Source organism: Chelonia mydas, chromosome 8 (genome assembly GCF_015237465.2).
Source record: "Chelonia mydas isolate rCheMyd1 chromosome 8, rCheMyd1.pri.v2, whole genome shotgun sequence".
In the NCBI taxonomy this organism is placed as follows: domain Eukaryota; kingdom Metazoa; phylum Chordata; order Testudines; family Cheloniidae; genus Chelonia; species Chelonia mydas.
In genome coordinates this window covers 72,631,349-72,659,292 of record NC_057854.1, presented here as the reverse complement: position 1 = coordinate 72,659,292, position 27,944 = coordinate 72,631,349, and the positions used below count along the sequence as shown (strand labels likewise).

Below are 27,944 nucleotides of genomic sequence, written 5' to 3'. Positions count from 1 at the left end.
CCAAGTAACATAACTCTCCTCTATATGAAAATAACTCTTTCTGAAAGACCTGGACTTTCAGCTGGTCATGGATTTGCCTTCCATTGATATCTTGGCAGCCAGAGAAAATCTCATGTAAGGTGTAGGAGTTACCATTCTCATTCTTTTTAAAGAGAGACTTTTAGACTAAGCAGATTTGCTGCATTTGAAACCCATAACAATCTGGTTACTTTGGAATCATGACTCAGCCGAGCTGTGTTTTCCATTAACTGACTGACTGCCCCATAGCGAGAGCACCTTGATTCTTGTGCTCTTCCTTTCTTCTCTGGCCCCAGTGCTCCAGTCTCCTGCCCTTTTTCACAAAGTCTTATCTCCACCACAACCACCCGCTGTGTCTACTCACTCAGTCCCTGTGGAGGATTCTCTCTCTTCTTAAAGTCAGGATGGCCTCTCCTCTAGATCTTCCTCCACACATCAGCCTCTGCTTTTTCTTTGCAGCTTAGGTTCAGTTTTGCTGATAACATCTTTCTCAACCAGCAGCTCAGAGCAGTTTCCTGCAGGGTCTCTCGAATGCCACCACCACCACCACAACATAGGAGTTTACCTTTGGTTCTAGCAAGTCTAACTGGGAACATCTTGGAATGGTAGTAGGTAAAAATGTGAGCCACAGTTTCTTAGAGGAGGCTTTGGCTACTGCAAATAATTGGAAAAACTATATTTTGGATATAAAAAGAGCTATAAGTCTTACCACCCATCCCCCTCCACCTCACTGCTGCTTAGGTTAAATTTGCATCAATTCTGGACTGAATGGCTAGATTTTCAGAATGGTGGCATAATTCCTTAAACCTGGAACTCTTAAGGTTAAATTGTATAAAATAACAACAGTAAATGCCAAGGGGAAAATATCATTCATCACCATTCAGAATCAGGCTTCGTGTTGCATGAGGGTAGAATTTTGCATTTTTAAAATGTTCATTTTTCATGTTTTTATTGATTTTAATTTTTTATTGCTGTTCTATACAATTAAAAACATTAAACATACAAACAGTCTATTTGGGAAGTCATTTTTTAAGCCATTGTGCTAATTAGTGAAAACACTTTGGGGTTTTTAGTTGACTCAGCAGATTGTATGTACATACCCCTGTTGACTTAAGTGGAAAGTGTAACAGGCCAATAGTAAAACTCATTCGTGTTTGATTTTGTGAAATCTCTAGAAATAAACAAAACTAGGAACCAGATTCTCCTGTGGTATAACTCCATCAGCTTCAGTGGTCTTATGCCAGTGGAGAATTTGGCCCCTGGATTTTGAATATCCTAAAACATATTTCCTTTTGATTTAAATCATTATTTTCCTGGTGTCAACATTTAAAACCATGATTTTCTAATTAAATAAAGCTAGAGCTATGTGGATGGAGCCAGGACTGCATATATACAGACATCATTGCTGGCAGTGGGGATTGAATTTGGAAATTTCAGAGAACAGCACAATCTCTTGCCACTTTAGCTAAAAGGAATAACTCTAGCTGTTATATAGTGACAGGCTCCTCCTATCCTTGATGGAGCCAGTCACTTCAGGAAGACAGTAACATGCACTAACCCAGTATATCACATATGCAAACAAAGACTCTAATTTGAAAGTAATACCTGCCATGCCTCTAGGACAACTCTGGGAAGAAAAAAAATGTCAGCCAAGCTCACGCTTTATCTGTAATTTATTGACCTTCAGTAAAATGTTGGTGCCTATATTCTGAACTATGAATGCTTAATTTAGAATAGAACATGGACGTTCACATTTGAGTTCTACTATTGTAAATTTGGAACTTAGTTCAAAATTTAGTTACTACATTTTTATAAAAGATAAACAGAATTGTTAACATGGCTTCAGCTTGGCTGTGTTCCCATATGTTTTATATTGTATCATTTGTAAATATTTTTATTATGGTAACTCCCAAAAGTCCCTATGAGGATTAGGACCCCATTGTCCTGGACTTGGTACAAACATAGAAAAGATACAAGCCCTGCCCAGAGGGGCTTACAGTCTAAAGACACAAACTGCTAAAGGATAGGAAATGGGAATACAATTATGTATGTATTATAGTCTACTTTTATGATTGGGTTTAGACGAAGGATGTAGAGCCAAGATGGTCTTAACAACAGCAACTCTGAATTTTAAAATAAACTTGGGAGTAAGGCTGCAGTGGTCAAAGCCAGAAAAGAGGAGCTTGTGGTAGTCAAGACGTGAAGCGATGGTGGCGTGGATGAGTTTTGGCTGTGGACAGGGAGCAAAGGCTGGATTTAGGAGTGCGTAAGAAAAAGTGGAAGGATTTAGAAATTTCCTGAATATGTGCATCCTGCGAGAGAGTCGAGTCAGAGGTGACACCCAGGTTATAGGGGAAGAGAGAGGGAAGGAAGATGATGAGCTCAGTTTTGGCCATGTTGAGTTTAAGGTGATGATTGGACAAAAATGTCAGAAAGACAGGCTGAGATACTAGATTTAGTGAAGGGGGAGGATGCATCCATAGAGAGGTAGATTTATGAGTCATCAGCCTCAAGATGGTAGTTAACACCTTCCTTGCAGAGGAGAGCACCTAGAGCTAGAATATAGAAGTAGCAGATGAGAGGGCCAAGGATAGACATCCTTGAAAGGGGAAGGGGAAGAGGAGCCTGGCAAAGAAGACACTGAAAGAGCAATCCGAGAGGTAGGAGAAGAAGACCATGAAAGAACAGAGCCATGGAAACTAACACAGGACAAAATTTCAAGTAGGGAGAAGCTGACATTGCAAAAGCTTCCAAGAAGCCAATGATGATGATGCTAGAGTGTAGGCCCTGAAATCTGGCCAGTAACAGATCATTAGAGAATCTAGTGAGAACAGTTTCAGTGGAGCATAGAAGGTGGTAGCTGGATTGGAGAAGGTCAAGAACAGAATTAAAAGCGAGAAATTCAGCAAGTGGTTGCAGACACCACATTCAGTGCGTTTGGAGATGAAGGGGAGGAGAGAGATTGGGCTATAGTTTGAGGAAGACATAAGGTAGGGTCAAAGGTAGGTGTTTAAGATAGGGAGGATTAAAGCATGCTTGTATGGGAAGGGAAAGGAAGAGGCTGGGAGGGAAGTTGGTCATAGTTCACCATTTAAAACCCATGATGTTTCTATATGTGGCAAAACAAGTCCTGTCTCCCCTAGCACTTGGTCCTTATGGCTCCTCATCTCTGATCTATGTTCAGTGAAACAGAATGGCTTCCCAGATAAAATGCTCCTTTAGCTTCAACTCTTTGGGCCACATTTTCAAAAGCAATTTCTAAACCAAACAGTCTGTACACTCTCTTTGTGCTGAAGGGCAAAAAAATCTCACTCCAAGAGCAATGCTTCCTGTTTATTTACTGTTGTCTTTTCCTGTTCTTTCCCTTCCACTCCACCAAACTTGGTGTGTTGTCATTTTTGTTGCATTATCTGCAACTTGCAATTTGCCCCCAAGTGATCATTATCACTATTTCTTTTGGTAATCACTAGTCTAGATAACGCTACTGTTTTCCCTTCACATAGAGGACAGTTGATATCTTTATTATAAAAAAAAATTACTTATTTTTCAGAACTGCTTCTATTACTGGGGATTTGCAGCTTGGCTTGCTTATTACATCAATCATCCTCTTTATACACCTCCTTGTAAGTAGCAAAATGGCCCTCAGAATAATTTGAACCTGGGTATATTTGAGTGCTAATTATCCACTTTTAAACATTTTGTTTTCTAGCCTATGGACAAAAACAGATAAATTTTGCTGTGATCATGTTTCTGGTAGGACTTTTGCTTTTTTTATAAATTATTATTAAAGACTCTCCTTTATGATTTATTAGTCTCGGGGTGGGGTGGGGAGACTGTCAAAGATTTATTACTGGAAAGTTCAGGACATAGAACTAAGACTGATCAGCTTAAGATAGAGACAAAACTGTCCATTTTGACCAGAACCTGGACTTCAGGGAAGGTTTTGGCTGAGTAAGAATTTCAAAATTGGTATGTTTAATCTGCAGAAATTAGGTAAGAATTTGTGTGTGGAGATGCACACTCAGCCACATTCATCACAGTGATCCTGGTATTACCAGAGTTTATCAAGGGTTGAGAATATCAAGTAGGTCATAAATAGCCGACAGCTGGCCTACTACAGAATTATGAAAGTGTTAATATTCAGGGCAAGGGTTTCATCTTGCTGGCTTTCCATATATTCTGACAGAATTCCTCTGGAAATAGAATCCTGAAAGTGTCCTTTCACTTACCTCTCCAGGACTATTTTATTTCCTTGTTATACTAACATTGCTTCTCGTAAGAAGTATCCATTCTCTCTAGTGCAGATGTAACCTGTCTCTGAATTAAGAGAAGAAAAAGAATTACTATAGTGTCAATGATTGGAGGGGATCTCATAGCACTTTTCAAATGTGAAATTTTATTAGTTAGATAATGGTGGATAATTTGAGCCACATAGGTTAAAGTGACTTTCCCAAGGTCAGACAGCACAAGTGCAAAGCTGGGAATAAAACTCAGGAGCCCTGATTACCAGTTCTCTGTTCTATTCTGGCCATAATCATATATACAGACCATTTCAATCTATTTTCCACCTAACTAGTGGTGGAAAGCATTGCCTAAAAGCGGGTGGGAAAATTGGTTAATGGAACTTTGTGAATCACATCAAGTCCTTGCCATAAGGAGTAGAAGTCGTTATGGAGCAGCATATCAGTATTTATGCAGCTGCACAAATATGCCTTGGGAGTTCTGAGAAATCCAAACTGCCCAATTAATTTTTTTAAACAAATCAGCCCAGTCAAAAGGTAAAGAAAACACATGCTGGAATCCACTTTATTCAGGGGTTATTGTGTTAGGGTTTGGCTGGGAAAATAGCTGGAGTGCATTGTACCTTCTTGGGACTTGGTCAACACTTGCTAGTTGGCAATCTGACAGGTGCAAAGCAGAGTGTAATATGGACTCTTGTGTATGGAAAGATGAAAAGAACAGATGTCTCCTTACCATCAGTCCAAAATCTTGTTTTGAGCTTAATTAAGATCTAAACACACTTTTAATCCTGTGTTATTTAGGCTGTTTTTCAATGGGGGTTGGGGCCCTTTAAAAATATTTGTCTAGGAACTGGCATTGGGAAGAGGAATAAGTGGAAGGGAAGCATTTTCCTTTATTGTGTGCTGCTTCTTGCAGATATGTGAAGCTGGAAATTTCTCTATCCACGTTGCACTCAGTGACCTGAGAAGAGATGGTAAAAGTTTGTTCCCTACCTTTGTGCAGTTAAGTTAGCTCTTCTGCAGTGACCTACACTGATGATTGGCCTGATCCTGCAAGGTGCAGAGAGCCTCCTGTGAGGGGCTAATCACCCTCAGCTGGCCTCAGTGGGAGTTGAGGGTACTCAGCACCTCATAGGATTGGACCCTAAAGGAAGTTTGGGTATGTAACAAAAGCACTTAGGGCCAGATTTGTGCCATTAGTGCATGGGCCTGTGTAAGCTGCACTGGTGGTTCAAAGTGGGATGTGGGCATGATATTCGGGTTGGCTAGTTCTTCAGGGGATGCTAGCAGGAGCTGTTCTGTGGAGAGTGCAGGGTCCACTAATATGCCTGGCTTCTGCCCAGGGCACAAGCTGTGTGTGTGCTTGGAAGTTAAGGGGAGTGGCTCCCTTGTGCTTTGCCCCCTCTTTGTGGAAGGGCTGCATAGACTTTGGCTCATAATATTTGCTAACTGCATCCACAATTTTCATATAATGTAACCTGTAGAAAGACCGTTTATTTCTGAGGTCTAGGAAATGGTGCAGACACTTCCTATGGGAATGACTTAGTGCTGGCCAGTCAGCATTGCCAATGATCTTTCCCAAGGATGCTTCTAGGGATGGTACTGCCAAATACTGTGTGCAAGCCTTAATGATCCTATAGCACTTCCCCACAGGCACCCTAAGCCTTCCTCTGGGCTCAGTGGAGTCCTTATTTTCCCAAGTCTATCTTGCCCATCTCTTCAGTAGGCAGATTTGGATTCTTTATAGCAAACTACATGGTACATAGGAGTGTCAGTATTCTGTGGTTTATCTTCTGTGGTTCTTTTAATCTGTAGGATCCAAGATCCGTAAGATCCCTTATCCAACAAAGAATCCTTTCACATGGCTGTTTTTCTTTGTATCCTGTCCTAACTATACATATGAGGTATGTATTTTCCTCAGTAAATCACACTAAGATTTAAGTTTTGCAGGTTACATCTCAATTTATACTATATTATTAAAATAAACATATAAGGAAACCCTAGAAACTTAAAATCAAAAATATGCAAGCCCACTTCATATTGCCAAACTCTAAGTTCAATCTTTCAAAGAGTTAACCCATGACAGACATCCTAATGTACCTTTTATGTGAAATTTACTTCTGTGCAGAAAGACTGCATGAAGCCAATGCACCCTTCAGTCTCTCAAAATTAAGATCTAAATAGGATGTGAGTGGTGCATAGACCTTGTATAGGTCCTGGGCACAGCGGTGAGTGTCAGGCTCTGTGTCCTCAATGCACGCAGCCCTGCTGAAGTAGGATTTATACAAAATCTTGATTTCAGGGAGTTTCGTTGGTGTAAATGAGAACGTTTGCCTCCAGGGCTGCAGAATGTCACATTTTAAGCACTAATTTAGGAACAAACACAAAATAGGTGGAGACAAGGGAGAGAGGAAACTTAAGTCCAAAACAACACACACACACAATAACCATGATGAAAAATGGGGAGCTTTTGTTTGGAATTAACAGGATGCCACTGACTTTGTGAAAAATAATTGGTACCAGAAATAGCTTTAGGTAACCTTGGATGTATTGTTTACCTACATTAGGGAGGGATGTTTTGATAATAGAGGTATATATGTGAATGCTATCATCAGAAATATTTTTAATTTCCTTGGCCATAACAGGTGGGGGCATGGATCAGCTTCACCATCATGACTCAGTGCGTCCCGGGTGAGTAAGGTTTTCTTTCTCCCAACTAGATGATTTGTTCTCAAGACAAGAGAATGCTGTTTCACTAGCATTGATGTCGTTTCTTTTTTTATATATCTTTTTATAGTGGGATTGTTCACATTTCTTTGCTTCATTCAGATGACAGTTTGGGCAAAGGATAAACACTACACCTACGTACGAGAATTCAAGGATTATCCAAGTCTTAGGATGCCAATTATTCCTTTCTTACTGTAAGAAGAAAGAACTGCTTGAATACCTGAGTGGAACTACAGGAGGACAAAGCTGATGGGCTCTTTTTATTGAGAGACCTGCTGGCAAATGAGAGAATTCATTTAGATAACTAAACCAGGGTGGTTCTGCTGCATGGTATCTCCATTGCTGTGGGAAATTCTATACAATTGGAAGCTACATCTCCCTAATATTCTAAATTTTCAGAAAGTCACATTGGTTGCCATGACTTTATTGCTTCATTGGCAGCCAAGGGCCTTTAAGGTTCTCTATTGGCCTAGATCCTTTCCATTAGTGACAGTTGTAGCTTCCTGTACTGGCCTGGTTGGTTTTGTGGATCACAATGAAGCCTTGCCACCAGTAAGCTCCAACTTGTGGAACAGCATTCCACAGAAATGCTGACTGACTACACTGGAAAGGAGACCCACCATTGATTTCTGGAGTCATCATCAGGTCAGCTGATCCAAAGGTAGATGTGTGTGCTGCCTTCCCTTGCTGGAGAGAAATGCTATGGGGACAGGTGCTTCATGGGGAAATGAAGAAGTTACAAAGGAGGGAAATAGGAGTACTCAGAATAAAGAGGTGAGCAATAGCTCAGATGCCCGAGTTAGCCCGAACACACACTTTGACAAGTCAAAACCTTAAATCACAAGTCATTATGAATAGAACATCCCCTGTTAGGAAAACTCCTTTATCAATAAATTGCTCACCAGCTAGTAGACTGGATTTTGAAGATGTAGTATCTTCAGTAGCTGTGATATTTGGCCTGTTTTCATAAAACAAGTCATTACGATACCAAAAAAGAACTTTTACCTAGAGGTTTTATGTTAGTGTTCTCTGAAGAGTTTTTAATGTACTTTGTAAACAAATGCACTGACCTACAGTCCTCAAAATGATACTTCTGTCCCTGTTTGTAAAGCAGGGAGAAGGAATCGGTTACATAGTGAACTTTCTATATTTTGTTTTCCACAAGGTGTTCAGTTAACTTGGAAGGTTTTCTATAAATCTATTCAAGAAACTACTGCAAATCCTGTTGTAATGATTTTTTTAACTACCTATTATAGAATGTATCTACAAAGAGAACACAGTGTTTTTTCATGATGATTTATTTACCTAGAAATGACTTATAGAAAGATTTTTGCAACGATTTGTAAAGATAAAATATGCAATAAATTCAAGCCTACATTTTGAACTCTGTCAATAATTATGGCAACAAAAGATGATGTATTATATAGATGGTTGCAGAAGTTTCATAGTTTATATATAAATATAAAGCAAAATGGTCTTGTATCAAATAAAAAGTTACATCCACTGGATAAAAAACAAACCAACAAAATCCCTGGAGTTCATTATTACACAGCAAATTCTACCACTGGATGAATGGCTTAGAAGCATGTAATGATTAGTGCTGTGAGTAATCAAAGCGATAAATCATTATGAATGATTTTTCATTCTGCTATTCTCTGGTAGTTTGACTGGGAAACAGAAAGAGAGCTAGAGGCAAAACTAGTGTCAGGGGTAAACTTCAAAATGTTTGATGGTTCAGTCATATAATTCTCCAAAAATGCTGGGGTCCTGTCTGCCACAATTGCCTCATTTCTCATTGACTTCAAAGGGGACTGCATGTAGGCTGAAATTCCCCTGTCTACAGATGGCCAGCAGAAGGCCTGGGCAACGCTTACATCCCGGCTTGAGCCCTGAGGGCTCTGCACAGAGGGAAAATTTAACTTCATCTGGTGACAGGATCAGGCCCTGGATGTCAGCCTAGACCACCAAGAGATTGCCAATACTTCCTACTTTGGGCCAGATCAGAAATACTGAATATTGCACACAGACTTTAAAAAAAAAACCAAAACCAAAAAAATTTTTGGTAGTTTCACCTCCGTTCCTGCAACCAGGAAATGAAGGGCTGTGTATTTACTTTCATTATTAAAAGTCACCAAGCTTTTTCAAATATAAAAGGGTTCTGCTTGGGTGAGAGGTTTGGGTGGATTCTCCAGTGCTCTAATGGCATTGCCTGACATTACAATGAGGCAACCTCTAAGCAGGAGTATTATGTCCTGGCCCAACACAGTCCTTGGCATTTTAAGAAGGTGGGTGCCCATTTCTGGTAGCAATTTAATTTGGAAGGTTTTTTAAAAAAAAACTACCACCATCTTAAAGGTCCAGCATAGAAAAACTGTCTTTAATGCTTTCTTATGTCAGTAACGAAGAAAGAGTTGTCTCTCTTTGCAGCATATAATGATCCTGTGTGACAGGAGGATTCTATTATAAATCAAGCATCTTCCATTCCTTTGACCCTTTCAGTGTGTACCTCATGTCTCTCTCCAGCCAAGGCAGAAGAAGTTTTTTGTTGCTAGTTAGTTGCGAACACAGTACTTGGAAAGGTACAAAGCTTTATTTGAATACTGCCCTGAGCAGTTTCTTCACTCTCCATACAGCTGTGATATGGCACATCTGTGAGCGAACAAGCTCTCAGTGTTAGCAGCTGCAGGGGAGTTCTATGCAGCTGCCTACTGAGGAAAAGCTGGGGACACCTTCACCTCCCGACTGGCTCCAGCAGCATGAGGGTGTAAAGGAATTTCTTCATCCTCCATCTGTTGCTTAGCAAAGTTCACAAATACCTACAAGAGGAGAATAGATCAATGTAACCAGCCTCTCCGGAGGCCAGGCAGTTGAACTACTCTTGCCACTTGCATCACATCAGCTACTCTGTAGGCAAGAAGTGTGAAGCAGAACCCAGAGGTATGTGTAGAAATGAAAACTGCCTATCAGCAGAGTTCACACATTTTTCTTTATCCTGTACTGAATACATGTACAAATCCACCTTTTATGTCAGCTGAGGTAGGGGGCAAGGCTCATAGAACATGCACCACACCAGTGGGCAAGGGAGAAGATGTAGTATCCTAGAGGCACTGTGCGGCGGTCACAAGCAGTCATAGGTGTGTGGGGAGTATACCCGCTAGCAGCCCCCATGACAGCTGCATAGCAGGTGTCATCTGCACAGACCCATGGCCGCCAGCTGGGTGTGATGCCCTCTAATGACAGCGTGTGCTGCCAACAGACTGCCCCGTGTTGCTGGCTTTTAGTGTGGAAATGCTCCTGTATGGAAATCAGTGGCTTCTGAGGAGGAGGGATAGGTACACAATTAGTTGATTGGGTACTGCAGGGCCTCTGGACACAAGGCAGTCAAAATCTCATTAAAACTAAATCGAAGAAAACGAATTGGCTATTTCAAATTCAGTAAATCTCATTCTGAGTAGCAGTGGTCTGATCTGCTCACTACCACTCCTGTTTCTGTACTGAGAATCCAAGGGGGATCCTAACGGAACATGTCATGTGCACTCCTGCCCCTGGGATCAGTTGTCACTGTATCACTGTATTCACAGGGCATCAGGGTATGCACAGGTCTGATCCTGCACTTTTACCTGAGGGCACTGAGCGTTTTGTCTGAGTTAGGGGTGTAAGGTAAAGCCCTTCAAAAGTTGGTTTAACAGACAGTCAAGACAGATCTAGACCCTAACTTATTCTGGGTTTTTCCAGATCCCTATGGCATTTCCTCTCCCTTGCCAGCCAGATTTTCTCATGGGTGACTTTATTGCTTTCTTACTCACCTGATCCAAAGTCGTTTGAGAGACTGAATATTCTTCAATATTCAGGTTTTCTTTGTTGGAGAGAAGTAACCGAAAGATCCTGGCCAGTGAGGAGGAGCAAATCTGGTACTGCAGCATGTTACAGTGTTTCTCTCTTTGTAAACTGCCTGGGAAGTTGACTTGTATGAAATGCTCAGCTGGGCTTGGATCTGGACACAGCCCTGGTTTAGGTGCTTTAATTTTCATGGTGACAATATATCCGTCTCCAAATCTGAGAAACACACATGGGTTTGGTTGTTTTATGAAGACATGGTTTTACTATTCAATTGGGGGAAAATCAGCTCTCAGCAGTTAGCTATACACTCAGAAATGCAGAGGCAACGCATTTCTGCCAGGATGGGATTTCTGCCAGGATGGGAGTTGGGCTGAGTGCGGCTGAGGGGGACATGCCTGGGAAAGGCATCGGCATCCTACTAGCTGCGCTTGGAGGCACCCGGAGCAGAGAAGAGAGACACGGCTGGCAGCGCAGCTCCACCAGAGACGATACAGGGAAGCCCTCTGAATCCTGTTCCTTCCTCACTTCTGTTAACTGGTCAGCAGCCGGTGTCCTGAGCCTGCTCTGGCCCACACCGCACCCACAGCAGGGAGGCGATGGGAGAAGTAAGTGGGGGGAAGGCGATGCTGGCTTGGAGCGGGTGTGGGAGGCACAGGGGAAGTGGGAAAGGGCCTAGATGCGACGCACGGGGCAGTCACATGCCTCTCCCCTCCCACCCTGGACCTTTAGATTGTGTCTGCCCACCATGAAGAGTTACAGGTCATCTCTGCAGAAACGTGTGAAATGGAATCCTAGAGCGATCTCTATTGAACTGCTCTGGGAAGCTGAAGAATCCATGTGTATTCTGAAGAATTGGTCTGTAATGTACTCGGGTGATTTGAGGGTCAAGGGGCCTAACTTAATAGTCTTACATATTAAAGAGTTGCACTCAAAGTGGGCAGTGGGTTATTTTTAATGAACACAGGTCTAGCGCCTATTTTACATAACACCTGGATGGCTGCATAATCAAATTATTTGAAACTTGTACTCTGCATGAAGTACAGGCTGTGGTGTATCTTGAGTGTCCCCATAGTCACCAGACAATTCTTTAACAACTCGGGATACAAACATTCAACTTACTTGTATTTTAAATGTTGAATAGTGCCCAGGCATTTGAAGGTCCCCTTCACCATTATGGCTAGACGAGTGCAGAGAGCTTCACATTCTTCCATGCTGATAAAACAGAGAACACAGGTTCAGGATTAGAGAAGGATTTCCGCCCTTCTTTGACTCCAGTGCCGATGGTAGGAAGCAAGGTTTGCATTACCTGTGTGAGGTTAGAACTACGGCTCGCCCTTCTCGGATCACACTGACAATAGAGTTCCATAAAAAGCGTCGGGACTGAGGATCCATCCCTGTAGTGGGTTCATCCTGAAGGGACAATGTTAATTACAGTCAAAGATTTTGATAAAACATGTCCAAGGCGTTAGTTTGAGATTCCTTAAAATTGAATTTGTTTTATCTTTTTAATAGTAAAATGCAGATAGGAATACAGTGTGCCCAGTGTGGGACATAGCTATCGGGAAGGCCATTGTACCCACAGGGCATGTTACAGTGGACAGTGCATACCATGACACCAATGGTTCAAAATCAGCCAGTGTAGAGTCTTATCTCTTGATCTCTGAAGCATTTGTAATACTTCCACCACCAAAGCAACTAAGCGCCAGTACAAGGGTAAGCAGAACAGAGCTTATTCAGAAGCCAGGCTGCAGAGTGTGTAAAGCTCAGTGAGACAGGGTGCTGGGCAAAGGGCTACTGATTCAGCGCTCTGTCATGCCAGCTTCCATTTAGGGGAATAAATTAGAACTGGCTGGGGATAACTTGGCCCTAACTGGGGAAGCAGAGACAGCTGCTGCCTAATTAGCCTGGGGCTGTATAAAAGCCTCAGGGGAAGGAAGCCAAAGGGGGAGCAGAAAGAAAGGGAAAAGGCAGGGAGTAGAAACAGGGAGGTAGTGCGTCCCTCCCTCCCATAGTGAAGGGTCAACTGTACATGGTGAAACTGTGATGGGAACTAGCCTGTGAATAAACTGCACCTATGGTTACTAACCCCAGGGTTTCAGAGTGACTTTGTGGACCTAGCAGAAATAGGAGCTGAGGTGGCCCCATCACGCTCTGTTGCATGTGGGGGCTTCTCTGGGATTCCTTGCCAGCGCAAGTGTCTGGCAGCCCGGAGATGGAGGAGATCCTGCAATGGCTGGTCCAGCAGCAGGAGGAGGTGCAGAAGGCAATGCAGAGTTTTCAGCAAGCCCACCAGCTGGAGAGACAGGCCTTGCTCACTTGGCAAGCAGAACAGCAGAAGAGCCTGCAGGACTTCATTCAGGAGAAGGCCGGCATCCAGCAGCAGCTCCTGCAGCAAGTGGTGAGTCCCACAGGAGGGGATGGCCTTTGGGCACCAGACATAGGACTGTGTAAAATGGGCCTGACAGATGACCCCGATGCCTTCCTAGGCACATTTGAGCAGGTAGCCAAAGGGGATGAATTGGACAGGGCAACCTGGCCCTGCGACTGGCTCCTCACCAAGCCAGCGAAGCCCAAGTGGCTGGCATGGCCCTACATGAAGAACAGGCCAGGAATTATGAAGTGGTAAAGACAGCCATCCTACATCGGGTGGGGCTATCCATGAAGAAGTATAACCAGAAGTTCCGGGTCCGCGAGGTGGACATGGGGGTTACAGCCCTGGGCATTCGCCCAAAAGTTAATGGACTAGGCCACCCGCTGGCTGAGGCTGGACGCCCAGACAGTGGGGGAAATCATGGACGCATGGTGCCGGGGCTGGGCCAGCGTTCTGCTCGGCCTGGTCCAGTGGCCTGGCACTCGGAGGGGCTGGCAGCTCGGCTTGGGGTGGGCAGCAGCAGCTCGGCCTGCACTTGGGGTGGGAGGGGCTCGGGCCAGCACTGGGGCCGGGCCAGCAGCTTGGCCCAATATGGCTGGAACTCCTCTGGTCACTGGGGGCCCTCCTTTTAAGGGGGGGTTGGGGCTCTGGCCTGTGGGGGCGGGGCCTTGGGAGGAAGGGGCGGGGCCAGCCTCCCCAAAGCGAGGGTTCACCCATTGCCCATGACTACCATGTAACTAGAGAGCACTCAATGCTCCCTTTTATCATGCAAACTGAAGTGTTACTATATGATCTAATAGCATACATATTGACAGTAATTGCATATGAGTTAAACCGTTACTGCCAACACAAACAACTGGAAACTTGTGTTACTCTGTAACAGGGCTCCTGGCTCTTGCTTCTGTCCCAGTCTACCAACTACACTGAGTCCCTTGTGCTGGTCCAACACCTTGTGCAGTTTATTTACAAATGGATTCCCACCACCTTCATAACATATACAGCTCCTGTATCAAGCAAGGGAGAGCAATCTCTCCCTTCCCTGCCTGCCTGCTTCCTCCCTTTCCACTTCCTTCCTGTGCCTATTTGTGGGCTCTGCCTAATGGCTTAATTAGCCTGTCTGCCCTGCCCCACCCACAAATTAGGCATGCTCTACTTAATCAGCTCCAGTCTGCTTTGCTTGATTGGAGCTGCTGGGAACAGAGTGCTGACTCAACCTTTCTTGCCTGGCACTCTGTCACATACTCTAACATTATAATTTAAGGAATAATTGAAATATTATTTACATGTTTTATTCCCAAAACGCTGTTGATGGAAGAGACTAGCTATATTCCACCTGCACTTTTCTTTTGCTAGGTACATCTGATGGCACTGTCAGTCAGGTATGGCCCATACACAGCCAGGTATGTTCTTCTGACTGTAATGGTTGTTCTCTGGTTCATTCTCCATTTAAAAGCAGAGGTGGCTCTGAGACACAAAACGGATTTGAATTTTCCCTAAATTCAGTGATGTTTGGATCCTAGATTTTAACTCAAGCCCATCTCTGTTGAAAAGTTTTCCTATGGCAGTCATGTAGGGCCCAATCCTATGAGGTGTTGAGCATCCCTGCCTCCCACTGAAATCAAACTAGTGAGAGTGCCATTGGCTTGAGGGTACTCAGCACCTCTCTGGATCAGCCCCTTATTGCTCACACACAGAATGCATTATCACAGAGCTACTTTACTGTGACACTTACTAGCAGGACAAGAGGAGGGCAGCCTATCAGGGCAATGGCAGTAGAGAGTTTGCGCTTGTTACCACCACTGTATGTGCCTGCCAGCTGGTCTGCATACATCTGGAGACCCAGCTTCTGAATCCCCCAGTCAGCAACCTGTGGGAGAGAGAAGTCATTCTTCTTTCACACAGCAGATAGCGAACCGCATGCACAGCTGGTGATAGCTGCACACTTGCCACTGCTAGGCAGCGCCACAGCAAAACCTCATCTTTTAGCACGTGTATTTCAGAACTGGAATTAGGGTGAGTCCATCAGTGAGCACAACTGTTTGTGATGATGGGTGAAATTTTGCTTCTCTACAACATTCTAATTTTTTCCTTTAGAATATGCTTTTCATTCTCTCTCTCTCTCTCTCTCTCACACACACACAGCCCCCTCTCTAAGACAAGAACAAAATAAACATGTAATTTGGAGAAAGCACCAGTCCAGCTTTAAGCCCCATTAGCCACATTTTTAGCAAGCCTTAGTCAGGTTTCTGTTTTTAATCCCTCACTTTTGCAGGTGCAGTTCATGCCTCCAGGATGACTAGGTACCTGGATTTCTGGTGCAATCATGAACTTAGCTGTCCAAATGACTTGAACCGCACCCAGAATTTCAAGGCACGGAAAGTCAAGCCAAATTTAAAATTATTGTCCTGGATCTTAGAGGGGCCCAATCAAACATCTAAAATATTTATCGTAACCTAGAAAGCTGATGAAGAGACTGTTCGTACCCTCTCGATTTCCTCAGCAGGAACCCCTCGCAGGCGTGCATAGAGATGGAGGTGTTCCCGGCCTGTGAGGAGGTCATCAATAGCATCAAATTGTGGACAGTAGCCCATGTTTTGATGGACATTAGAGATGTGGGTCAATATACTGGAGAAAGAAGGAAAAAGAAAAGTCCGTTGACTGAAGAAATGCTAATAGCTAGGTCTGGGATAGAGAATCAGACGTCCTTTCTACTGTGGGCAACATCTCCCTCATTAGTGAAACCAGCCTAGAAATGAATTTCACAGTGTAAGACCTTGCTAAATTTTCAGCTACAGAGCAGATGCTCTATTGTATGATGGCTGGAGTGTGGTGAATAAGGTCTACTCATTCCTACTAAGGGTGCAAAGCCATTTCCCCTTCCCCTGTTTTCTTCTGCTGCAGTTAAATCATATTGTGTAAATTGACTTAAAGACAAGTAAAGTTAGCTCCTATTCAAGCAGCCATTCAGCAAACTGTATTTTGTTAATAGTATTTATTTCTAGATAACAAATCAGGCAGTTTAATCTCAGAGTGCATCCTCTGGCGTACATAAGTAGGAAACAGTATTGACATTGCTTCTGGGTTGGGAGGAAATGGAGGGAGAAGTGAAATAAAACAGATAATTTCTTGTGGCCTAAGTTACTGTCGGCCTCTGCTGTTTGAGAGTTACAGTCTGCAACGCAGTATGGGCTGAAGCATTAAACATCAAACATTCTTAAAGAGCTACGGCATTCCATGTGGAAAGAAAAATCTCTATAGCACAATGAAACATTCAAACTGCCAGATCATGAAATATCCAATCACAGTGTCACCCTAATGCAATTTAAGCATCCATTCACAGCGTCACCCTAATGCAATTTAAGCAACAGCTAGAGATCGCCAAATATGGGCCCCAAGTCCCAACCCCCAGGTCTAAACAGCCCTAGACGTTAGAGGGTGCTGATCCTTCTCTGGATCTGAATACCCCCTGTCAAGTTTCCTTCCCCACTCTGAACTCTAGGGTACAGATGTAGGGACCTGCATGAAAAACCCCCTAAACTTATTTTTACCAGCTTAGGTTAAAACTTCCCCAAGGTACAAACTATTTTACCTTTTTCCCTTGGACTTTATTGCTGCCACCACCAAGCATCTAACAAATATATAACAGGGAAAGAGCCCGCTTGGAAATGTCTTTCCCCCCCAAAATATTCCCCCCAACCCCTACACCCCCTTTCCTGGGGAAGGCTTGATAAAAATCCTCACCAATTTGCATAGGTGAACACAGACCCAAACCCTTGGATCTTAAGAACAGTGAAAAAGCAATCAGGTTCTTAAAAGAAGAATTTTAATTGAAGAAAAAGTAAAAGAATCACCTCTGTACAATCAGATGATAAATACCTTACAGGGTAATCAGATTCAAAACACAGAGAATCCCTCTAGGCAAAACCTTAAGTTACAAAAAGACACACAAACCGGAATATACATTCTGTTCAGCACAACTTATTTTATCAGCCATTTAAACAAAACAGAATCTAACGCATATCTAACTAGATTGCTTATTAGCCCTTTACAGGAGTTCTGACCTGCATTCCTGCTCTGGTCCTGGCAAAAGCAACACAGAGACAGAGAGAACCCTTTGTTTTTCCCCCACTCCAGCTTTGAAAGTATCTTGTCTCCTCACTGGTCATTTTGGTTAGGTGCCAGCGAGGTTATCCTAGCTTCTTAACCCTTTACAGGTGAAAGGGTTTTTCCTCTGGCCAGGAGGGATTTTAAAGGTGTTTACCCTTCCCTTTATATTTATGACACTCCCATACCTAAGGGAGCTCAAAAACTGGTTGATTTTTGTTGTTGAGTCTCATCTCTAGCAATTACATTAATTAGTCGCAAATCTTCTAACACAAAATCAATCACACAACAAAAAACATTCAGCTAATCCCTGTATCCATTTTTGTTCATTTTTCAGTCTAAACTGCCCTAGGATCTTGCAAGCAGCTGTCTCCACAGAACAGAGCAAAAGAAATTAGGAACTTCTCAAATAAGGCGGCTTCATTTCGCTGGACTCTTAATTGATTTGATTCAGGGTGAAGCCCTCTATTTATCCACAGGGCAGGTACAGCAAGGGCAATGGCAGTACAAACTTCTCCCCACCCTCTGTATCTGCTGAGACTGTCAACACAGGTTGCCAGTGAGTGCCAGCCGTAGCAATGGCTTCTGTGATGTGAACACATCCATTGGTGACTGAGCTCTTGTGGTGTTTTTAAAGAGCTTACCTGCTGCCAGCCACTACAGCATCACCAGATGTCACGTCAGTATCCCCAGTCAGCATTTTGAAGGTTGTCGTCTTGCCGGCTCCATTCACTCCCAGGAGACCAAAGCACTTTAAATTATAAAATTAATCACATTCTTAAGTATTTCCCCTTGAAAACCAATGGGATCATAAAATATGAATTGATCTACGAAGTGTGATCTAGAGCTATTGAACGACCCACCTCTCCTGGACGAACGCCAACACAGAGTCTGTCTACGGCGGGCCTGTGTCTACCTGCATAAATCTAGAATGAGAGAAGAAATAAAAATTCCTATTACAAGACATCTATAGCAGAGGGAATCCTCTGAACTTCACAGTTTACTAATGTTGGAGTTAGGTGACTGCAAATGCTTGACAGGAATAAAATATAATCTTAGAGCAATTAAAAAAAATGTGCAAACATTCCACTGAGTCAAACATTTGCCCTATTTAGGAGCCATTTTACCCATTACCATCTTTATCTAACCTACCAGTTCAGATCTAGGCATTATGGAGGTAGCTCCCAGAATCTTCACTGTAACAAAATGTCTCTGATGTACCAAACGAGATAGAACAATAAAGAAAATTAAGACTGTGAGGAGTGATGTAGTACTTCCATTCATAGGGCTACAGCAATGGGTATGTTGTCTTAATGTCTGCACCTCGGGCTGGCGCAAGAAGCTGAGAACATCATGCAGATGTTTTCAATCTTTGGAGAGAAGATTAGCTAGCACCACACAGTGGGTCTGTCTACACTGCTGTCAGGATGCGTGATCGCAACACATGTAGACATACCTGAGTTAGCTTAAATCTAGCTAGCTTGCATACCGATTACAGTGAAGCCGCAGCAACATGGACTTCAGCACAGGCTAGCTGCCTGAATAATTACCCAGGGTCCCAAGTGGGCTTGTACAGTCCAAACTGAAGCCCCTGCTGCCATGGCTTCACTGCTCCAGGACCTGAGCTAGCTAGATTAAAGCTAATTTGTGTATGTCCACGCACATGCTGCAACCACATATCCCGACTGCAATGTACACATACCCTGTGAGAGTCTCCTAGTCTTATAATGTGAAACCAGCTAAATGAGAGAGAAGTGGAGATTGGGATTCACAAATGGAAACCGAACAGCCCATAATGAAGGGCTAGGTGGAGAATCACGGTTTATGGGAGATGGTAGATCTTGGATAGGGTTAAGTTGGGTGTGAGTAGGGAAGCTTGTCCTGTCCATACTGGACTTTTCTATATCAAAATCTATGACTTTGGTTTGATTTCTTTGATCAGAGGGCAGTAGGCAAGTAAAGGTGGAAAACCTTGCTTTTAAAATGTTATTGGTTTTGAAAACTATATTGTCCACTTGTTCAAGTGCATTCTGGAACAATATTCTGTCAGTAGACTGCATCCCAGATAAGTTTCCAACTAAAGTGAACATACATTTTAAAATTCTCAAAATATTACCTTGGTCAGTTCTTGTAATGTTAAGATATCTGTTTTGTTTCCTCCATTCATAATTCTTTGTCTTTCCTCTGCAACATCCTCATCTTCATCACTAATAGGCAACTTAGCAGGCTCAGAAAACCTAAAGAAATGCAACAGATTCATTGAAAAAAGTGTGAATAGCATGGGGCACAATACAATTACAATAGCAGAGCCTGAAATCATAGTTAGATGATTGCCAGGAAATGTGACTAGATGAAGAGAGAAGACCTTAGTTTTATAATATGACATTAACTGGAGCACTCTTGGATTTGAAGAGACTTCTCCATCTTAAACTCCAAGTACTGTGAACACATGGGTGGATCAAAGGGGTTTGTAATGGGACATGGGACATGTTCACTCCTCCATCAGTAATTTGAATCTGACACAACGCAGTGCTCAGTCAAAGCCTTAGGTATACAGAGCTGATGGTCTCAGTCTACTTCTTAATGGAAAACTGTCCATGTGAGACTATATCCTTGGAACCCTTGCTGGCAATCACATCTGCGAATGAATTACACTCTCATGCCTGGAGGAAGCTCCCTGGTGGGAGTGAGGAAGTTTTAAGAAGCAGTGTGGGAAGCTACTGGCCATGCTGTTACTGTGCTGTGCATAAACAGAGGGCTGCAGTCCATGGGACTTCCTGGCTAGCACCTCTCATCAGCATTTAAGTCACTTGGAAGCTTTAAAAGTTCACTTTGGGGACTAAATACCACAGTTTACCTAATACAATAAGTTAACCCTGAAACTCTAATTCCAAAAAACATTTCTGTTTTAAGAGAGCAAATAAGCATCTACTTAAATCCCATGGAAGTAATGAAGTTAATGGGACTTAAGTACATTCTTAAGTGCTTCCCTGAATCAGGGCCTAGTGGCTGAGGATGATGCCAAAGTAAACAGGGTGAATCTTGTAAGGCCACCACAAATGGGAGATTTCCAGGAGAGAAAAGGCATCACAGTGGATAACTAAGACACAAAGCTTTTGTTAAGCTTGTATGACAGTTTTTTGTTATCTCTGAGTCCAAGGGTTTTTGGACATACCATCTTGTGGGGATCTGATGATGCTGCATAAGGAGATTCAGAGCAAAGTATACAACCCCTTCAACTGCCATGGCAACCAGGTTCTTTCCAACAAAATCCCACTGGAATGGATTCAAGACATGCTTCTCACCTTTGGAGTGAAATCATGAGAAAGCAAGGTGAAATATAGCCCAAACACAGCACTGCTCCTCAGAACAAAACTCATTAGTGTAATGACTTCAGATGCAAATCTGTAATTTATGTGATTACCAGGCAATGTCTGCAATTTTCCCAGGTGCCCTAATAAAGACTCTTATTGAAAACTCAAAACCAAATTCTAAAGACACTCATATGTGGGAGCAAAAATGAATGCTGTCTCCATAGATATGAGGCCAGTGGCAGATCATATCTAGACATTTTCATGGGGTATTCTGGTGGCAATTTTCCTTTCTGAGTAAAAATTAATAAACTTTGTGTTGATCTATCACTGCCTTTCCAGCAAGAAGTTCTCTTTTATCAAAGGCAGCCACAGCACCACACGGGGGGCCTTTAAAGAAATGCAGCCATTTTTAAAATTAGTACGAAGGCTATCAAAATAGCAGACAGCAATTAACATTGCAGACATATATCCCAGCTATGATTGTCTAGGGGATCAGATAGCTCAGAGCAAGGAAAGCAGGGACTTCACCTATTAGTTTCAATGCCAGTCTTCAAAGCCCTGCAGTCTGGTAGAGGATGTTAGTGTTTCTGTCTTCTCAAACCCACCCACCATGAAAGGGCAAAAAATGAAGGCAGATCAGAATCTAAGTACAGTAGAAATGGTTTCACTTAGGACACAGGCTATTGGTATGGGCCATACCCCACGCAGCATTTAAAGTTGTATTGGTGTATTGCAACTCCTTTAAAAGGGTTGAACTTTTGTTCTGACCATTCATGACACACATACGGACATGAAAAAGTTGGAAATTTGAGAAACAGCCACCAGTCCTTATATATCTTAGCCCAGGTATGGACATGATCAGCATTGGTTTCAAAACGTCCTTGAAGTTACTAGCTATTACTTACCAAACCTGGCATAGACATCTGTCACTGCTTGGTTCATGGCTAGGTCAATGAGTCCACGGCCCAGGCAGAAATGTGGGAAGATTATCAGCATATTTTTCAGTGTATTATTGAATTTCTGCAAAGACTAACATATGGAAATAACATATGGAGTGAAACTCAGGCATCTTAGAGCATTTTCTTTAAGAAAAAAGTGAAATGAATGCTCAGTTCTCTGTCATATCAGTGAAATTAGGTCTTCTCTGTTCTGAAGACAGAGATAATGTTAGAGTATCTATCAGTCTATACACCAAAGACTTGCAAAATAGAACATAGGGATATAGTTTGTAGTAGGACAACTCTAGCAAATGAGGCAAATTAACAGGGAGTTTTATGTGGAAAAAAATGCCAGTGAGAAAAGAAATGTTTTCTTCACCTTCTTCACACTGAAATATTATTGTATGTACTGTAGGCAATGTGTCATTCTGTCCCCGTCCATTATAAACTGGGACAGGGACTCTTGAGCAGAAAGATTCTTGCTCGCCGGTTATGATGTCTTTAATGCCAGGAGTATAACTCTAAAAGGACGGGCATAATCTGGGAAAGACTCGGTCTCAGAAGTAACATAAGATTGGCCTGTTGCACCTCAGGCTGAGCAGCACTGGCTTGTATTGTCATGTTATCACAGCAAGAAGTTGTGAAGGAGCACACACATGATTTTTGAAAATACAAAGGAGAATGGATAGATAACAGTGCCAGAGGGCATGATAAAGCTGGCACATGAAATCATGAAGCTAGTTGAGCCAAAACCATCATCTTTTCCAGGCCAAGCAAACACACTGTATCATCACATGTACCACTCTGAGGAAGAAGTTGGCTCCTGGCAGTGGCTCAAGATGGATTTTTTCTACTTGATCAAAAGCACTTTACTGTCATTCCTTTGTGTGTGTGTGGCTGGTAGCTCAGCAAGTCAATTGTGCCTACCCCCACTTCATTTGGTTCCTTTGGCTCCACTCAGAGCTCTCCACCCTCCAAGTCCACATACAGCCAGTAGCGTCTTCCCTACTCACTCCCAGAAAGGTCAGCGGAGGGCGAAAACACAATTACTACAGATGGTGACCCGCCACATACTAGGCTGGGATACCTTACATGCAGTATGCTGTCTTGGCACAGCTCTTTAAATCAAGGTCTCCATGAAAACATTGCTTACTGGGTTATTTTCGAACAACTCCAGGATAAATGTAATGGCACTGCTGTTGATACCAATGAAGAGATTAAGACAAGACAATGCAACGTAGGCAGTGCTAGGAACACTGAACAGGTAGGACGCTGGGTACATCATGGGAATTACTGCCCACCTGTGTGAAAGACAGAAACACAACGTATCAGCTTCTGAGTATTCCCTTTAGTTTGTCAATCAGAGACATATGCTGAGCCCTCCTCTTCTTGTCCCATACATGGCGATATCTCAGAACTAATCAGAGATTTCATTCGGACTCCAAGCTTTGGTTACCACACAATGGCTTTTTTTCCCCATCTGCCTAGTTCTGTTCGCTGCTCAAATGTGAAACAACAGCATCAGGTGAAATTGATGAGATTTTAGAAAACTAACACCTGTATGGCAATCATCACCACACAGCAGGTGACTACCCTGATATCTCTGGACAAGCCATGAGTGCCATGGCTGTATCTATGAGAGAAGCAGGTAAAGGTTAGATGTAGTAAATGAGCTATGTGGTTTTGCCAAATACCACTATTTCAACCCCTGGAACTGGCCAGAAAAATCAGACACAATTACTTACTAGAGGTTATTAACACTTCATCAGTCAAGGATTTTAGTGATTATAAGGGCAGCAACTGCACATAAGTGAAGAAATTGCACATGATTAATTTTCTATTATAAAAAATATCATGGGTGAAATTTTGAGGTCATAAAAGTGAGACACTAACACAATACTGGTTTGAGCAGAGCATAGGAGAGGCAGATACTTTACAAACTTATGTTCTCTTAGCTCTACCAATGCATCTCACACTTGATCTGCAACCCAGCTTGGGGTTCCCTATGCCACTACTTATGACACAGAGACCCCTTGGCAAAGTGTCCCCTGTTCTTTAAAAACAGCTCTCGCCTCAGACCTGACAGACTCACTACACCTAACACATGTCTTACAGGATATTTATCCATAAAGAGTAATATGTAGGGTTATCTACAGAAAGCTTATAACTTGTCAAGACTCAATCATTGTGAGATGTTCCTACAGGTAATATTTAAGGAACAATGTATTTATACTGAAAGTTTGCTTTATGGAATTAGAGTAGAAATTAGTCAGCAGCGGGTAATGTGTCTCAATGAGGACCCCTTTAACCAAAAAGGAGTTGTCACCCTCCCTAGTCAATCAGCAAGGTAATGCAAGGTTCTATTGTCTATCCTTGCCACATCACAGAACAGTCAATGGAAAATCATCAGAGACAATGACATACAATCAAAACCACTTAAAGGTAGAAAAGAAACTTTGCAACCAGGTCAGGGTTCGCCTTGCCTGTGAACAGAAACAACGGACTTCACTAAAGCACAGTGTGGGGAAAGACACTCTGGATCCATTCACTGAGGAAACCTTTAAAGGGCAGGGGGCTTTCATGAATATTTGGATCTTGATTATTGAGAAACCAGCCAGCTCTGCAAAGTACTGAACTTTGGGGGAAATCTACTTTATTATATTGGATAGGTAACTATTGATAAATGTAGATCCAGCTTCCTGTTTTATATTGTAAACACTTGTTTCCCCTCACTCTCTCGTTTCTAGTTCAATCTTTATTTTTCTTAAACAAACCTACTTTTGTTTTATTATAAGTGTTCACAAGTGCTGTATGGTTTACAGGAGTGGTGGTTTAAGGACAAAATGGCAAATTGGGGTACACTGCACTTTTGGGTGCAGAGAATCTGGAATTTCTGGGAGTAGCCAATGTCAGGGGCTGGATACCACTGCAGAATGATTCAAAGGGATTTGGGGATTGGGGTGCACCTACTGTTAACCTGCCTGGCAAAGGAAGGGCTGGCATAAGCCCAGGGGAGAGTGCTTGAGTGGCAGAAGGGCTGACAGTGTTAGGGAGAAGACACCCACTACTGCACAAAAGACTCCATCTTGTTAGAGGCGAGGGTAAGAAGATGACTAAGGGCAGGTCTACACTTAAACTGCTGCATTGGTGCAGCTCCACCAATGCAGATGCGCCACTGTAGCACACGTGAAGATGCTCTATGCTGACAGGAGAACTTCTCCCATGGGCGTAGTTAATCCCCCTCCCCAAGAGGCAATAGCTATGTTGATGGGAGAAGCTCTCCTGTTGACATATGGCTGTCTGTACAGGGGGATAGGTTGGTATAACTGCATTGCTCAGGGGGTGTGGATTTTTCACACCCCTGAGTGACATAGTTATACTGATATAGATCTGTAGAGTAGACCTGGCCTCAGAGTCCTGAGTACCCAAACAACTGTCACACTATATCAGGTGTTGATTCAGCAGCAGAACAACAGTATGCTTCTTTAACATACTGATAATGTTGGGCAGCAAACAGTCTGACAAGGAGAAGCTGCAGTGACAACAGTGCTGAATTGCTCCAAACTCTGTCATACATTCCTGGTATGTACAAACTGGGGGCTAAGTAGACGACAATTTCACAAGTTTCACAATTTGCTGCTAAAAGAAAATCACAAGATGATGCAGTGGAGATCGTCCACTAGCTCTTGCCTCTGAAGACATATTTAAAACCTGGCTGTGGTCACAAGTGGAAGTTGAAAATGACTCACATGGGATGCTTTTTGGCAAACATTTCTTCATTTTTACAGATGCTTTTAAAACAACAGAAACACACTCCTTTTAATATAGGACATTCTTATCCCTGTAAAATTCCCCTGGCTATTCTGATTAAATGCTTTTAGGTGTCTTTAACTAGTGACCACACTTCTTAGTGACTGCACTATTGTAACTTTGAAAAAGCATGGGGAAGTGACTAGAAATAAAACAGTATCCGTCATTTATTTAACATTTTTCATCTTCAAGTACTTTGCAGACACTAAATGATGCTCAGCAGTTGTATAATGCCTTCCATCCAAAGTGCTTGACAAACTTCAGCACATTAAAGGTGACCGCTAAAGAAAAAGCAAAATTGGATTTCTGCCCATTCTAGGCTTCTTTGTGGTGTATGAAGGGGGCCTGGAAGGCCCCTGTGTTTAAAGATAAAAAGCTGCTTGTTGTTTTACATTAGTAATTCAGATCTTGTCTGATCTATTTTATGTAGCGGACACTGTGGACAGCTGCAGAACTAGTAGGGTTGTGAGATTAAAAGTGAACCCTGACTAACTGAGAGGGGAAGTGAATTTTATTCAGTCTTGTCAAAACTCTTTTTGCAAACACTTATTTAACTGAATTGCTTAAACAGCTGGAAGAAATGGTCTATTTGTTAAAGACTGAATACATTCCACCCCTTCAGATAAAGGCTGAAAAAGTTCACAGTAGACATTTAAGCTTGCCAACGACTACCTCAGCTAAACCTCAGAAAACAAGATCTGATATTTCTGGAATTTCTAGGGGTAAAAAACAAACAAAATATATGGGTTAAAAAAAACATTTAGACCTTCTTTATCTGTCAGAAAGCAGCAGAACAGCACACAAATCCAATTTCACCTTTAAGACTCTCAATACCTCTGTGAGGTAGGTAAACATTAGTAAACCCATTTTGCTGCATATGGCAGAGCTGGGGATCAGAATCCTTGTGTCAGTTACAATTGTAGGCTTTCTGTGTCTCTTTAGTACCTAGCTCTTATACAGGACTTTTCATCAGTAGATCTCAAAGCACTTTACAAAGGAGGGTCAGTATACTTATGCATTTTACAGATAGATAAACCAAGGCACAGAGAGATGAAATGTTCATCAAGTTCACCCGAGTGAACAGAGCAACTATACCTGGATTTCTTGAGTACCAGTTCAGTTCTCTACCCACTAAGCTATACTGCCTCCTTTGTCTTTATCTGTGGTTGCACAGTGTCCAGCATAATGGAGCCCCAATTCGGATGGGGACCTTTGTACCCTACCATAATAATGGCTATTACTAATAATTAGCCATAAAAAGTTCCATCCCTCCAAATCCTGTCCAGCCCAATTAGCTAGTTAATTCTCAAAACATCCCTGTGAGATAGTAAATAAATATCATGTCCTGACTTTGCAGATGGGAAGACTGTGGTAGAGGGGTTAAGTGTCTTGCTCATGGCCATACAGTAAATTATTGTTGGGGCTGGGATTTGAACCAACGAGTTCCTGGTTCCCAGTGCTCTGTGGTGCCCACTAGATTATACCTCTTTAAAACTAGACATCACTCACTACCAAGCTTAGCAACCTGAAATTTGTTTCTAACATGAAAATAAAGGTCACTGCCTGCTTACTAGACTCTACATAAATAAATTGCCTGGAAGACTTACCCATACAGAAGCAGCAATGCAATAAGTACAGGGAGATTGCTTGGAGACGTGTAGGCTTTCTTTTCAAATCCAATGAATATACCCACAACCATGCCAGCACTCAGTGTGTAATTCACCTGTCACAGCAAAGGAAGAAGTGTGATGTGTGAGCCCTGTAGAGCTGCAAACATTCCCAGGCCTACTGATCTGCTCCAATACAGTTTTAAATTGAGGGGCATTGGAAATAATGGGTTAGATCGTGCCTTTAGCTGGCAGGCAGCCCATCAGAAGGGGCAGTTTGTAAGTGATCTGCATAGAGGCACCATGCCTCAGAGAGGCACAATTCCTCCTTCCCAATTGTCCAAAGTATTGGCGTGTGGGGAAGAGAAATAATTTGCAACAGCTCTTTCTGTGGGCATGTCTACGCTACAAAATTAACTTGACTTAAGTTAAGTCGACCTACAGCCACTGCTGTAATTAAAAGGAGTACTTGTGGCACCTTAGAGACTAACAAATTTATTTGAGCATAAGCTTTCGTGAGCTACAGCTGTAGCTACAGCTCGTGAGCTTGAGCTGTAGCTCACGAAAGCTTATGCTCAAATAAATGTGTTAGTCTCCAAGGTGCCACAAGTACTCCTCTTCTTTTTGCGAATACAGACTAACACGGCTGCTACTCTGAAACCTGCAGTAATTAAATCGGCTCTTTGTGTCCACTCTATGCTCCTTCCGTCGGCAGAGCACGCCTATACTGACTGAAGTGGCGTATTGTGGGGAGCTGACAGCCGGAGCCCCACTGGTCGATGTAGTTAGGTCAACGCAGTGTCTGTGTAGTCACTGTGTTGTTTACATTGTCTGTTGCTGCCTTTGACAGCCAGGCGGAGGGGCTCTGGCTGTAACCCCCAGGGCAGCGAGGCTCCTCTGTAGGATAGACCAGGCCTGAGAGACCCTCACTCCCACTCCTGCGCCCTCGTGTCTGTGTTTGAACAGGGACACAA

General features: G+C 42.8%; 2 protein-coding genes across 4 annotated transcripts in view; one reads left to right on the top strand and one right to left on the bottom strand.

Annotated features, from left to right (window-relative positions):
• LOC102931932 (very-long-chain enoyl-CoA reductase) overlaps positions 1-8,548 on the top strand; it is a 36,535-nt gene extending 27,987 nt beyond the window's left edge. For 2 of the 3 annotated variants that reach the window (XM_027827516.3, XM_043521492.1), the window contains 6 exons: positions 3,569-3,641; positions 3,728-3,771; positions 5,176-5,233; positions 6,075-6,163; positions 6,905-6,950; positions 7,057-8,547. In XM_027827516.3, the coding sequence (XP_027683317.1) occupies positions 3,569-3,641; positions 3,728-3,771; positions 5,176-5,233; positions 6,075-6,163; positions 6,905-6,950; positions 7,057-7,184 (438 nt within the window). In that variant the 3' untranslated portion in view covers positions 7,185-8,547. Of the gene's footprint in view, positions 1-3,568; positions 3,642-3,727; positions 3,772-5,175; positions 5,234-6,074; positions 6,164-6,904; positions 6,951-7,056 lie in introns of all 3 variants that reach the window. The other variant, XM_043521491.1, reaches the window with a different exon arrangement.
• A 768-nt stretch (positions 8,549-9,316) lies between these two features.
• ABCA4 (ATP binding cassette subfamily A member 4) overlaps positions 9,317-27,944 on the bottom strand; it is a 103,205-nt gene continuing 84,577 nt past the window's right edge. The window contains exons 38-50 of the mRNA XM_043521510.1: positions 26,971-27,086; positions 22,707-22,854; positions 21,521-21,644; positions 20,477-20,606; positions 19,418-19,538; positions 18,165-18,227; positions 17,946-18,052; positions 15,681-15,822; positions 14,930-15,064; positions 12,133-12,236; positions 11,946-12,038; positions 10,793-11,042; positions 9,317-9,802 (exon numbers count right to left, since the gene is read on the bottom strand). Coding sequence (XP_043377445.1) covers positions 9,692-9,802; positions 10,793-11,042; positions 11,946-12,038; positions 12,133-12,236; positions 14,930-15,064; positions 15,681-15,822; positions 17,946-18,052; positions 18,165-18,227; positions 19,418-19,538; positions 20,477-20,606; positions 21,521-21,644; positions 22,707-22,854; positions 26,971-27,086 — 1,644 coding nt within the window. The 3' untranslated portion in view covers positions 9,317-9,691. The remainder of the gene's footprint in view (positions 9,803-10,792; positions 11,043-11,945; positions 12,039-12,132; positions 12,237-14,929; positions 15,065-15,680; positions 15,823-17,945; positions 18,053-18,164; positions 18,228-19,417; positions 19,539-20,476; positions 20,607-21,520; positions 21,645-22,706; positions 22,855-26,970; positions 27,087-27,944) is intronic.